The sequence below is a fragment of the Anopheles stephensi genome, chromosome 3 (genome assembly GCF_013141755.1).
Source record: "Anopheles stephensi strain Indian chromosome 3, UCI_ANSTEP_V1.0, whole genome shotgun sequence".
In the NCBI taxonomy this organism is placed as follows: domain Eukaryota; kingdom Metazoa; phylum Arthropoda; class Insecta; order Diptera; family Culicidae; genus Anopheles; species Anopheles stephensi.
The window spans coordinates 111,209-122,865 of record NC_050203.1 but is presented as its reverse complement, the minus strand read 5'-3'; the positions used below and the strand labels follow the sequence as shown (position 1 = coordinate 122,865).

General features: G+C 42.5%; 1 protein-coding gene across 6 annotated transcripts; it reads left to right on the top strand.

The window, feature by feature from the left end:
• Positions 1-2,210: 2,210 nt before the first annotated feature.
• Positions 2,211-10,918, top strand: LOC118508866 (ATP-dependent 6-phosphofructokinase). Of its 6 annotated transcripts, none has more exons than XM_036048626.1 (7): positions 2,211-2,405; positions 2,898-3,137; positions 4,429-4,925; positions 6,946-7,054; positions 8,444-8,632; positions 8,696-9,981; positions 10,049-10,918. In XM_036048626.1, the coding sequence occupies exons 2-7, from the start codon at positions 2,991-2,993 to the stop codon at positions 10,188-10,190; spliced, it is 2,370 nt and encodes a 789-aa protein (XP_035904519.1). In that variant the 5' UTR covers positions 2,211-2,405; positions 2,898-2,990; the 3' UTR covers positions 10,191-10,918. The 6 variants fall into 6 exon arrangements, with proteins under 6 accessions (XP_035904519.1, XP_035904520.1, XP_035904523.1 ...); XM_036048627.1 differs by lacking the exon at positions 6,946-7,054 and adding an exon at positions 5,988-6,096 and having other exon boundaries at positions 2,223-2,405; XM_036048630.1 differs by having other exon boundaries at positions 2,223-2,405; positions 2,865-3,137.
• The last annotated feature ends 739 nt before the right edge of the window (positions 10,919-11,657 follow it).

Here is an 11,657-nt window from a genome sequence, read left to right as displayed (position 1 = left end):
CGCTTAAATAGTGATGCATCTTAAACCAATATAAAAACATACACGGTGATCAATAGAGTTTCCAAGTTTTTGCTGATAGTTTACGGTTTATCTTTCATTTTCTTGTTTATTTACTTTGACAAAGTGATAGCGAAAAAATACTGAAAAGTACGTCGTAGGCTAAATATAATAGACACTTTCCGGTTCGTTTTTTATTGTTAAAAAAGTTGAAACAGTATTGAAAACATGGAAAGTCATAGAATCATAGGAATGATAGAGCACTTCACCTTGACAAGAAAAGACAAAAAACCTACACAAATCAGCAGCAGCTACCGCTCGCGGTGTAATCCTATGGCTCACAGAGCATCAAAATAAGGCTATCAAAATTACAGGATATTGGAGAAGTACGAATTAACAATTCAGAAGGTTTGCAACCATTGGTGTGCAGATAAAGAACTTTTCAAAATAGACTGTAAGCTGATCTGAAGTTTTGAGCATGCTTACACAATGGCTGAACAGGTACGTTTAAACCGAACGGTGCAGAACAATTCTAAAACAAATGAACAAAACCACACAAATTCAAACACACGCTAGCAATCGAGTGTTAAACAGCGCCAGGTAACCATGTAATTAAAATTTTTCTTAACAAAACTTAACCACAAAAGTTAGAAGCTTTGTGGGAACCCAGATTCATTCTTAACATTGGAACGCAGTAGAAGCATAACAAATGAAAAGAACACAGAGAAAAACGAAAGAAGAAGGCGGCAGCTGACCAGATGTTAGCAAACTAGCCTCTTGCTGTGTAATTTGCAAAAAATGGAAATAAGCTTACAAAAGAATATAACAAACCAGCAATACCAGTAGCAGCGGCGGCAGTGGCGGCAGCGAGAACAGCAAGCGCGACTCAGTGCATGAATGTACTCATCTTCGTTTTTCGGTATTATCGCTGTTTCACATTCTCTATATTGGTTGTATCATATGTGGCAGATAAGAAAATGGAGAAAAAAAAATAAAAAACGAAATCAGTGTAACAAGAAGTGTGAAAGAATACGTTTCACCTCGAGAATTTAACTACCAATCACAATCCTTCCGATATTTCTCATCGTTTTGTTTTATTCATTTTCTTTGGATGTTTCGTCATGCTTGCGAATTTATATTCGATCGAAATGATTCATGCGCTCAATAGTCACCATTCATTTGTCTTTTCGTCATGAATGAAATTATGACGTAAGTTTAACCGTAACCGGTTTTTAGCTTTAGTCCCTTCTGGGCTTGTTCACAAATTTCTTGTTTTGCAGGCAGGCGAAATTGTATTGACCGCAAACATATCCAAACTTGCACAATTAATTGATAATTCAATCAATTGTTACTTTTGAGGAATGTTGTAAAACGAATATATGAGATTTGTAGAAAAAGGTTCTAATGAATAAAACGTTAATTCGTTTGGATAATTAAAATAAGATTATACGTTTATTCGTGCGTTTTCTTCCACCGTTTTCTCGGGCTTCGAATGCTATCATTTATTGCTGACTTCTTGCGAAGAAAGAGGTTGACCCATGCGGTACAAATAGACGGTTTGCAAAGGAAACGCGTCAGTGGAATATGCACTCGTAGTTCAAACGAAAACAATGTGTAGCTACTTGGTACGTACTCAGCCGTACTTTTTGAATTAAAACACGGAGTTTTGTACAAGGTATGTAGATATAGAAGGTAGAGTTGTTTAGAGCAAATTGACATTTCTCGACCTGACATAACAGTTCCGAGGTGATCAAGGGGAAGGGTATTGAGAAGAGTGACGGCAGCATCGGAGGAGGCGCCGGTGGTGGTATCGCTTGCGATTTTTTGACGAATAATGCAATCAAATATCGTCAATCGTCTGTGGGACAACACTTAATATGTGAAGATGCCCCATAAATTAGCGAAATTGCTCAAAGGACTGAGAATCGAGGCTGTTTGTTCATGTTGGTAGCCCCATACCATATGTTTTTGTAAACAAACTCTGACATAACTCGACTAAAATGTCGCCCTGTCAAATCGATAAAAATCCACCTTCTAAATACATACACCTTGGTTTTGTAGGAAATAATATATCACTATGGTTCGCGTCAAAATACTGTTCAGCCCTTTCTACAAAATGAGGCTATAGAAACGTCAAACAGCATTTCTATGTAGTAGTGACAGCAATAGCTTTGGTCCAACCTGCCCCATGTTCGTTTTATAAACATTGCATTTGCTCATAAAGTCACCTTGAAATGTCACGGATCACCTTTAGCCAGCTCGGCTACTAAAAAAAGGAACCGCCGTTTGTGTTCACGTCTTGCAGTCGCATTTTTCTCACAACAGACCACATCGGCGATCCGCGACGGGGAACTCATAAATCGGTTCACCTTTCAGACCTAGCGTGCGGTAAATTTCGCGGATTAACGGTGAGTGTTAAGCAGTGGAAAGTGACGCCTCTGCCGTGCGGTAAGATGCATTCAGAGCGTCCTTTTGGATGATAAGTTTTTTGTTTTACAAGTGTAGCCGCCACCAGTGGGAAAGTTGCAAATTTTGTAATACCAAAGCCATATTCACGAGCAAAAGAAAGGATTGCAGCGTGAGGAGTGCACACTGGTACTGCTTGATATAACTTAACGAAAACTCCAAAATCCTTGTGTTGGTGATCCTTTTACAAGCGTTCGTTGCCGGACCGATACATCCGGCGGATGTGTGCAATAGTGGTTGTGAAAATAAAATCAGGCGAAGCTAAAAATGAAAACGTTTGCACTGTCTGGTGGATTGTGCAATCTGGGCTAGTTTTTTTTTCATACCGTTACTATGAAAAAGATTATATCGTGTGCGCGTTGTGTGTATATATGCGTGGGTGTGATAACTAAAATGGAAAGTATTATTTTTTCTTCTTCTCTTCCCGGGGTCAGTTGGGACTCCGTCTTCAGTAGGAAAAGAGTGTTTCTGTGTTGGAGTGTGCGTTAGTTGTTGCATCAGCAAGGAATCTTCGTCAGTGCAGAAGGATGTCGAGCGCACCGGTACAACGGTTTATTCAATTCGGAGCTCACAAGGGCAAGGGTATCGCTGTATTTACCAGCGGTGGCGACTCCCAGGGCATGAATGCGGCCGTTCGCGCCGTGGTTCGCATGGGAATCTATGTTGGATGCAAGGTAAGGCTCAGAATTCGATACGAATCATTGACAACTGCTTACACTTTACATCGAGGCATTCGCTTGTGACCGGTCGATTTCGATTACGCGAACACTGATAGCAGTATAGGATCGCATTGCGAGCAACTAAATATATCCTACCTTGTTCGCCATCGTCGGGATCGCCAAAGTACATCCATCATCACGCACTGAACAGTAGACCGGCTTTGGTGTTCAAGTTTGAAAGTTCGGTGGTAGTAATTGAACTTTATAAAGCCAATGCCTTTTTCATTAAGGAATGTGTGCTGCTGACAAGGCTACGCCTAAACAAGCGTCCTAAAATATCTCAGGCATCTTCTAAACATGAATGAGGCAGGGCTTACCGCTTGGCCGTGACCGTGCCTCACGGCAACCCGGCGACAACATTCGTTGTCGATGCAACGTTATCAGTATTTTGAACTCCCGTTGAGACGATTGTCGCTTTCATTTGATGCTAACACTCACTCATCCGGTGGCTGTTGTAGATAAGCTTTCCAAAGATTGATTTTATGACATTTTATGATTTCACTTTTTACTTTCATGCAAACAAACCGCTTACCGTTGATCTGTGTTAAATAACACAGTTGGAATAAAACAAAAGGTGTGCGAGACGTATTGTCCCAGCACATGCCTGTCCCAACCCGACCTCATCCAACAGTTCAATTGGTTCTCCTATTGAAGTATGATTCTCCTCTTTAGTGACCTTCAGATGAGCTTCATATTTTCATTCATCGATGCTCAAAATCATCAGCCCAACTCCCACGGTCGTGAGAAGCTGTATTTGTTGGCAAAACTGCAGGAAGGTCACGCCTAAGGTCAAATTGTTCAATTTGGAGCAATTGGAGTGTTGTGGACGCGAACAAGCGAGTTGCTTTTGGCTAACGGGTTTGTTAAGCTAATGCTAAGTTTTTTCTTCGCCCTACGATGAAAAGAGTTATTTATAGTTCACTCACATCAAAAAGGGTTTGCAACAGGATGAAAGCAGATGGAGACACCTGGTCGCTGGTGTGTTTTCTTTTTTGCTATAAAGTTAGTTTGTATTTGCGTTTTTTAAAAAGAGTTATGTTTTCATATGTCACAAGTTTTTTCTTTTGCTATTTCAATTTAGTAGATAACTTGACCTGAAAAGCACAACGCACAGGGGTGGTGTGCTATGTTTGATGGCCATCGACTCAATTAAAGTGCTGTAATCAGGTGCCCATAATACTCTACACAAACTCACACAATTTAGCAAAACAATACTAGTTTCTAACTGGCCTGCTCCCTTCGACAGGTATACTTCATCCGCGAAGGCTACCAGGGCATGGTGGACGGTGGAGACAATATCGTCGAGGCAAACTGGTCATCGGTGTCGAGCATTATTCACCGCGGAGGAACCGTAATCGGTTCGGCCCGTTGTAAAGATTTCCGCGAACGTGCCGGTCGTCTGCAGGCCGCCTACAATCTTGTTTCTCGCGGCATCACTAACCTGGTTGTAATCGGTGGCGATGGCTCCCTCACCGGTGCCAATCTGTTCCGCCAGGAGTGGGGCAGTTTGCTGGATGAACTGCTTGCCAGCAATCGAATCACGCAGGACCAGCGCATCAAGTACAAGAGTCTGCACATTGCTGGTATGGTTGGTTCGATCGACAACGATTTCTGCGGTACCGACATGACCATTGGTACGGATTCAGCGTTACATCGCATTATCGAAGCGATCGATGCGATCGTCAGCACGGCATACTCCCATCAGCGTACCTTTATCATGGAGGTTATGGGGCGTCACTGTGGGTAAGTGTGTACAGATAAAAAATTGTGGACTGAATAGTTTGAGGCACCGATTGTATTTTTCTGGCGATACGCGTATTAATTATTTTTTTTTAATTTTCCCCTTGCCCCGACTGATTGCATAAATCTCTTAAATACTTGTCGAACATTGAAAAATTACGTTTGGTCAAAAGGTACCTGGCGGTTGTTGCTGGGGTCATATCCGAGGCAGACTATGTCTTCATTCCTGAGTCTCCGCCACCGCGCGACTGGGAGACCAAAATCTGCGACAAACTTGAACAGGCAAGCGTATCTCCCATTTAGCCACTTACATAACCCCCCAATTGTTTTGGAGTTTCTTGCTGGACACCCTTCATTTGTGCATAATATAGCTCACCTTTTCTTGCTACCCTGAGATTGCAACCTTATTGTCGCATTCCTGCAGTCGACACAGTAGGATGGATAGAACACAGTTGTTCTTCAGAAAGTGAGCCCCATTAATGGGATTCACTCATTCTTTCTTCTATTACGGAATGAAGTAAAATGAACTATGCACGTTACAACTGACATTAATTACCACATGTCACTAAATGCACCCTACGATTCCAGTGCCTCAATGTTTTCTGGCGAGAAACTGGTTCCTCTCTTGTTCTTGCTGTCTTCCGTTGTTGCACTACATTCGTTGCGAACTCCCTTTGCGCATATACTTGTACTTCCCGTTTTGTGCATGAACTACAGACCTTAATATTCGTTCAGTCGATCTGGAAGCGCATCGAATCGGATTTTTTCTCTCTCTTTCTCTACTGCTCCAATATTGTATAATGTTATTTTTCTTATTCAAATGTGGTTGCGTTTTCGAACCTTTTTCCACCCCAAAATTTTACCATATCTCTCTCCAGATTTTAATACATTTCTGCATTAAATTTGTCTGTAAGCCAGGTTCCAAAATGATCATTGGTGCTCAAAAGAATCATGCTCCAGTTCACTTTGAGAAAACAGAACAAATGTCCAATCATCGACGAGACAAACATCATTTTCGTAAAATCCTCCACTCCATGTCGTATGCATTGTTCATGTTTTTCACAGCTATCTGGCGGTAGTGGCCGGTCTGTGCGTCGAGGCCGACTACATTTTCATTCCCGAAGATCCACCGAAATCCGATTGGCCGGAACGTCTCTGCAAACAATTGTCACAGGCAAGCAAATTGGGGCATACAGAAGCGAAAATCACATCCTGCACATATGCTCAAAATTCGATTTGAAAATTTTTGCTTCAAACCTCGCTTCTTCATGTTGTGTGCTGCTCATGATTGCTTTTGCTAGTAACGACTTTCATTCAGTGCATGGATGCAAACGATCATGATGTGGATTGGAAAAAAATACAGAGTTCACCTATTTATTCTGGTGTGCATGAGCATTTTCCATCACACACATTTCACACATGGCCAACATTAAACATTATTGTATTTGTATGTCGATGTATTTATTTAGAGGTTCTCCCCTCACTTACCCGCACTTCTAAGGAGAATCCTAGATATGTCACATTTAAAACACGCAAGCATCATGTATAATTTCCCACCATCCATTGCTCTTTCTTCGCGAGAACAGATTGGCTACGTTGGAGAGGGAGAGAGGACGATATTTCGTAAAAATCAAACAAACATACAAAAAACATGGGTGTAATAATTCCCTTCGAACGTCAGATAGAAATTCAAATGGGATATTAAACATAATTTTAAAGCAATTTGTCCATCTGAGCGTGACCGCAGTTCACCTAAGCGAGAAAATCTTGTTCGACTCAATGATGATATTTCTGGCTGTAGTAAATTAACGAGCGGAAGGCATGGCCCACACAGTCGTTACATCAGAAAAGTATAAGTTAATTGAGTGTACTTCCCACAACGAAACAATCTCCCCCTAAGTTTAAGACTTGAACAGTTTGGTACCTAACTAAATGTTAAATGCATTCCTTACCGTTAATATATAGATTGCATTTCTCTTCATTTTTATCGCTACTACCATCATTATTATTGTGTGCATTGTAGTTATCTAGCCATAATGGCTGCTTTAGCTAGCGAGGCGGACTATGTGTTCATACCGGAAGATCCCGTAGTGCATAATTGGCCAGAAAAGTTGTGTAAGAAGATTCTGCAGGTACGCAAAAACAACATTATAACCGTTTATAATACTCCCCATAGAAACTCCCCCCTCCAGAAAGTTTAATAAAGCCGTATATCGGTGAGAACTAATACATATACGGGTACAAACCTGACCTCCAACCCTTCAAACGGATTCCTTTCTATCCAAACTTCCTGGTTCCTGTTCCACTAGAGTTATTAAGTTGAAGGTTTGAGACATGTTTTATCAACCAGTTCGCATTCAGTGATAAAACAATGATTTGTGAATGCCATCTATTTTGCCAAGCACGAGAATAGATGGAATGGAATGGCATCATCTGAAATGGAATAAAATGAAGTAATATGCTAGGATCGCCTTTATTTTTTGCTATTCCTCCTGTTGGTTGTGTTCTCTTTTTTTCCTATTTGTTCTATTTTCACAGTAAAGCTTAAGCTTGTACCTAGCTTGCATCTAGTTGAAATGCAGAAAAGAAGGTTAAATATGAGTCATGTAACATTTTTCCGTAAATCTTTAACCGCCAACAGTTCCAAGAACAGCGTTTCACTGCAATACAGGAGTGCTGTGACTACAAAGACACACTATCAAACATACGTTATTATTTCTTCATGATGTATCAGCATGATCGTTAGAAATGTGCATTTGTCTAGATTTTAGTTTCTGTTACGCTTTGTAGAACTTATAGGCTTCTCGAATGCATCCTGCTCTACCACTCCTACCATTTGGTAAGAGTGACTTAGTAAACTTCGGATTGCATTAAATTTTAAAAGTTTCCCACCATTAACATTACACACCGTTTCCGGCTTTGATTGAAAGTAAGGTAAAATGTGATGCAACATTTACAAGAAGCGTGCACAAACAGCATCAGCTTTTCCTGCTGCATAATAACAGAAACATGCAAATGCAATAGAACATAAACTATGGAAAATGGTTTCGCACACTAAATCAAAGATCCGCATTACACATCTAGAGTAACGAGTAGACGTTCTACACACGCTTTTAATATTGTGCTTGTTGCTGTGTTATTTATTGTGATTTGCTTATTCTTCATTGTTACCCGTATAAACCACAATCTTCAAACAGTGAAAGGACCTAAGAAAGTGTTAATTGATGCCTTCTGATTGACAATTATTAGAGATTAGACTGTATTGAAAAGAAAAGCAATTAATGCAAAGAAAATTCTTCTTATTCGTTCCCTCTTAGTCCGCCACTGGAAGATCCTTTTTGTGAATTTTCGCCTATATCTGGGCATGTTCTTTTCCTGTTACTGCCGTTCTTGCTAACTCCTTCAAAATCAATCCTTTACCATTCACAACATTCCACATTTCATATCTATATTTCCTCATCGTCTGCTTGGTCTGTGATTTAAAACGATATTGTACTTCTATGCTTCGCAATGTGCTACAGGAGCGTTCTGCTGGGCAACGTTTGAACATCATCATTGTATCGGAAGGCGCGATCGATCGGGACGGCAACCCGATTACAGCGGAAAAGGTGAAGCAGGTGGTCGTTGATCGACTGCAGCAGGACACACGCATCACCGTGCTTGGTCATGTACAGCGTGGTGGCAATCCGAGTGCATTCGATCGTGTCCTGGTAAGCATGACAGTATGGGCTTCCTATCTATGAACTACCTAATTGCTTCGAATCGCTTTCTAGGGCTGCCGGATGGGCGCCGAGGCCGTACTGGCACTGATGGAAGCGGACGACAAGACAGAACCGTGCGTTGTATCGCTGGATGGCAATCAAGCTGTGCGTGTCCCACTGATGGAATGCGTCGAGCGAACTAAGGCCGTTGCGAAAGCGATGGAAGATAAGAACTGGGAATTGGCAGTACAACTGCGTGGACGCTCGTTCGCACGCAACCTCGAGACGTACAAGATGCTGACGCGTTTGAAGCCACCGAAGAGTGCATTCGACGAGCAAGGACGTGGCGTTGGTGGGTACACGATGGCGGTAATGCACATCGGCGCTCCTGCCTGTGGCATGAACGCAGCGGTACGTTCGTTTGTGCGCAACTGCATCTACCGCGGTGATACGGTGATGGGCATCCACGACGGCATTGAGGGACTGGTGGCGGGGCACATCAAGAAGATGGAATGGTCCGATGTAACTGGATGGGTTGGCCAGGGTGGGGCTTTTCTAGGCACGAAGCGCACGCTGCCTGAGGGCCAATTTAAGGAGATTGCTGCACGGCTCAAGGAGTTTGGCATCCAGGCGCTGCTGATCGTCGGTGGTTTCGAAGCGTACCACGCGGCAGGTCAAATTACGGATCAGCGCGGCAAGTTCAAGGAGTTCTGCATCCCGATTGTCGTCATTCCGTCCACCATCTCAAACAATATGCCCGGTACCGAGTTTTCGCTTGGCGCCGATACCGGTCTGAACGAGATCACGGAGATCTGCGATCGTATACGCCAGTCCGCCCAAGGTACTAAGCGACGCGTGTTTGTCATCGAGACGATGGGTGGATACTGCGGATATCTGGCCACATTGGCGGGATTGGCCGGAGGTGCCGATGCGGCCTACATTTACGAGGAGAAGTTCACGATCAAGGACTTGCAGCAGGACGTGTACCATATGGCGTCGAAGATGAGCGACGGTGTTCAGCGCGGACTCATCCTACGCAATGAGAAAGCGTCCGAAAACTACAACACTGAGTTCATCTATCGGCTGTATTCAGAAGAAGGCAAGGGTTTGTTCTCCACGCGTATGAATGTCCTCGGCCACATGCAGCAGGGTGGATCGCCGACTCCCTTCGATCGTAATATGGGCACCAAGATGGCGGCCAAATGCGTTGAGTGGTTGGTGGAGCAGTTGAAGGCTAATACTCAGCCGGATGGATCGATCAAAGCTACCGCCCCTGAGACTGCCTGTCTTTTGGGACTCGTGCGTCGGCAATACAAATTTACCCCGCTCAAGGAACTTATCGGGGAGACCAACTTTTTGTAAGTACATACGCCGTTTGTCTGTTTCGGATGGGCCTTATGTGTGCATTCTATCTATTCATTTCAGGCAGCGCATCCCAAAGCACCAGTGGTGGCTGAAACTGCGTCCGCTTTTGAGAATCTTGGCCAAACACGACTCTACCTACGAAGAAGAAGGCATGTACATCACGGTTGAAGAAGAAATGTCAACCGATTCACCGTGCGCCTAAGCGAAAAAAAAAACAGAAAGCCCACAGAATCCCAAAGAAGAAGGACATCATTACCTCCAACATCCTTTCGACAAAATGGAAATTTGTTTTAAGGGAGGACGGCAGTAGCGTCGGCCAGGGTTATTTGCAAACCGACGAATAATTGAACATGATTTCGCTGTGCTTTTAAAAGCTTTAAAATAGTTACAGTAATCAATTTTATCGTTTCTATCTCGTAGCAAATGAACGAATTGGTCTAGGTCAGGATTATGTTACGCCGGTCATGTTCGTATTTTTTTAAGTAGTATTTATCGTTTATTGCTTCATTATTCTGTTGGTCTTGTTTCTGTGCTAGTGAAAGTATTAAAGTAAAGATGATTTTCAATATTGCAGTATGCCAGATCATAAACCTCCCCTCAATAAAGCCAACAAAGATATTTGTTCATACCAAAATATTTAATAAAGCACACCAACGGCCAGTGAAATGAGAATATCCAGTAAACCGCACCTTTAATGAGGATACCAAGTCAGAGTAAGTTTCCCGTGCTGCTTTCTCACGCGGAAAGGTTTCGAGACATAGGCAGATAGCAGTAGATACACTTGTGGCCATGATTCTGCTTAGGGGCAAAAGCCCAAAAATATCCTCACTCTGTCCTCTTAAGAATACGCAGTGAAAGACAGAAAACCGAATGTTAATGTACTGCGCGTCATTGAGATATAATAAAAGAATTGATTGTTGTGAGATAAGATGTGGTGCCGCGAGTTTCCTGCTTTTGATTTTTTTTATGATTTATAAAAAGTTTTGTTCACGCAATCCTACGCTCGGTAATGGTAAAACTGTGATGTGGTTGGATATGGAGCAAATGACTCCATCTGTCTAACTAATCAGTCATGGATAATCGAACCAGTAAGTATCGATCGGTTATTTGGCCATACAGGCACAAGGTCAAACATGGAAAAAAAACTTTACCGTAAAAATTATTAAACACACAAAATCACTAAAATGATCGCATAATAAAATTCTTGTTCTAACACGATTTGAAGCAAGAAAGAGGATTTATTCTAGCAAGTTTTTTAAATATGACGATCATGCGGAGCGGATCGTGACATTCTTCTCGGTCTGGGTCCGGCTCCCAAATTTGCGGTGAAACATCCGATTTCTACCAGCTGAAGCAACAGGAGAGCATCCAAACCAGGAGGTAGCAAATTTCTCCCCGATACCGACCAAAATTTCGCACGAAAACGGCCGATTTCTACCAGCTGAAGTAACAGGAGAGCATCCAAACCAGGAGGTGGTATTTTATCCAATGTCGATCTTATCAGCGAGAGGAGTATGATCGACTATGTCGACGATAGAGGGGAAATTGATCGAATGTCGATTGAAGAGGGGAATTTGATCGGATGTCGACTAAAACGGGGAAATTGATCGATGTTTGTGCGTTATTACAGTGTGTACCTGAGATACGCGGTTCTCAACAAACGTGAATT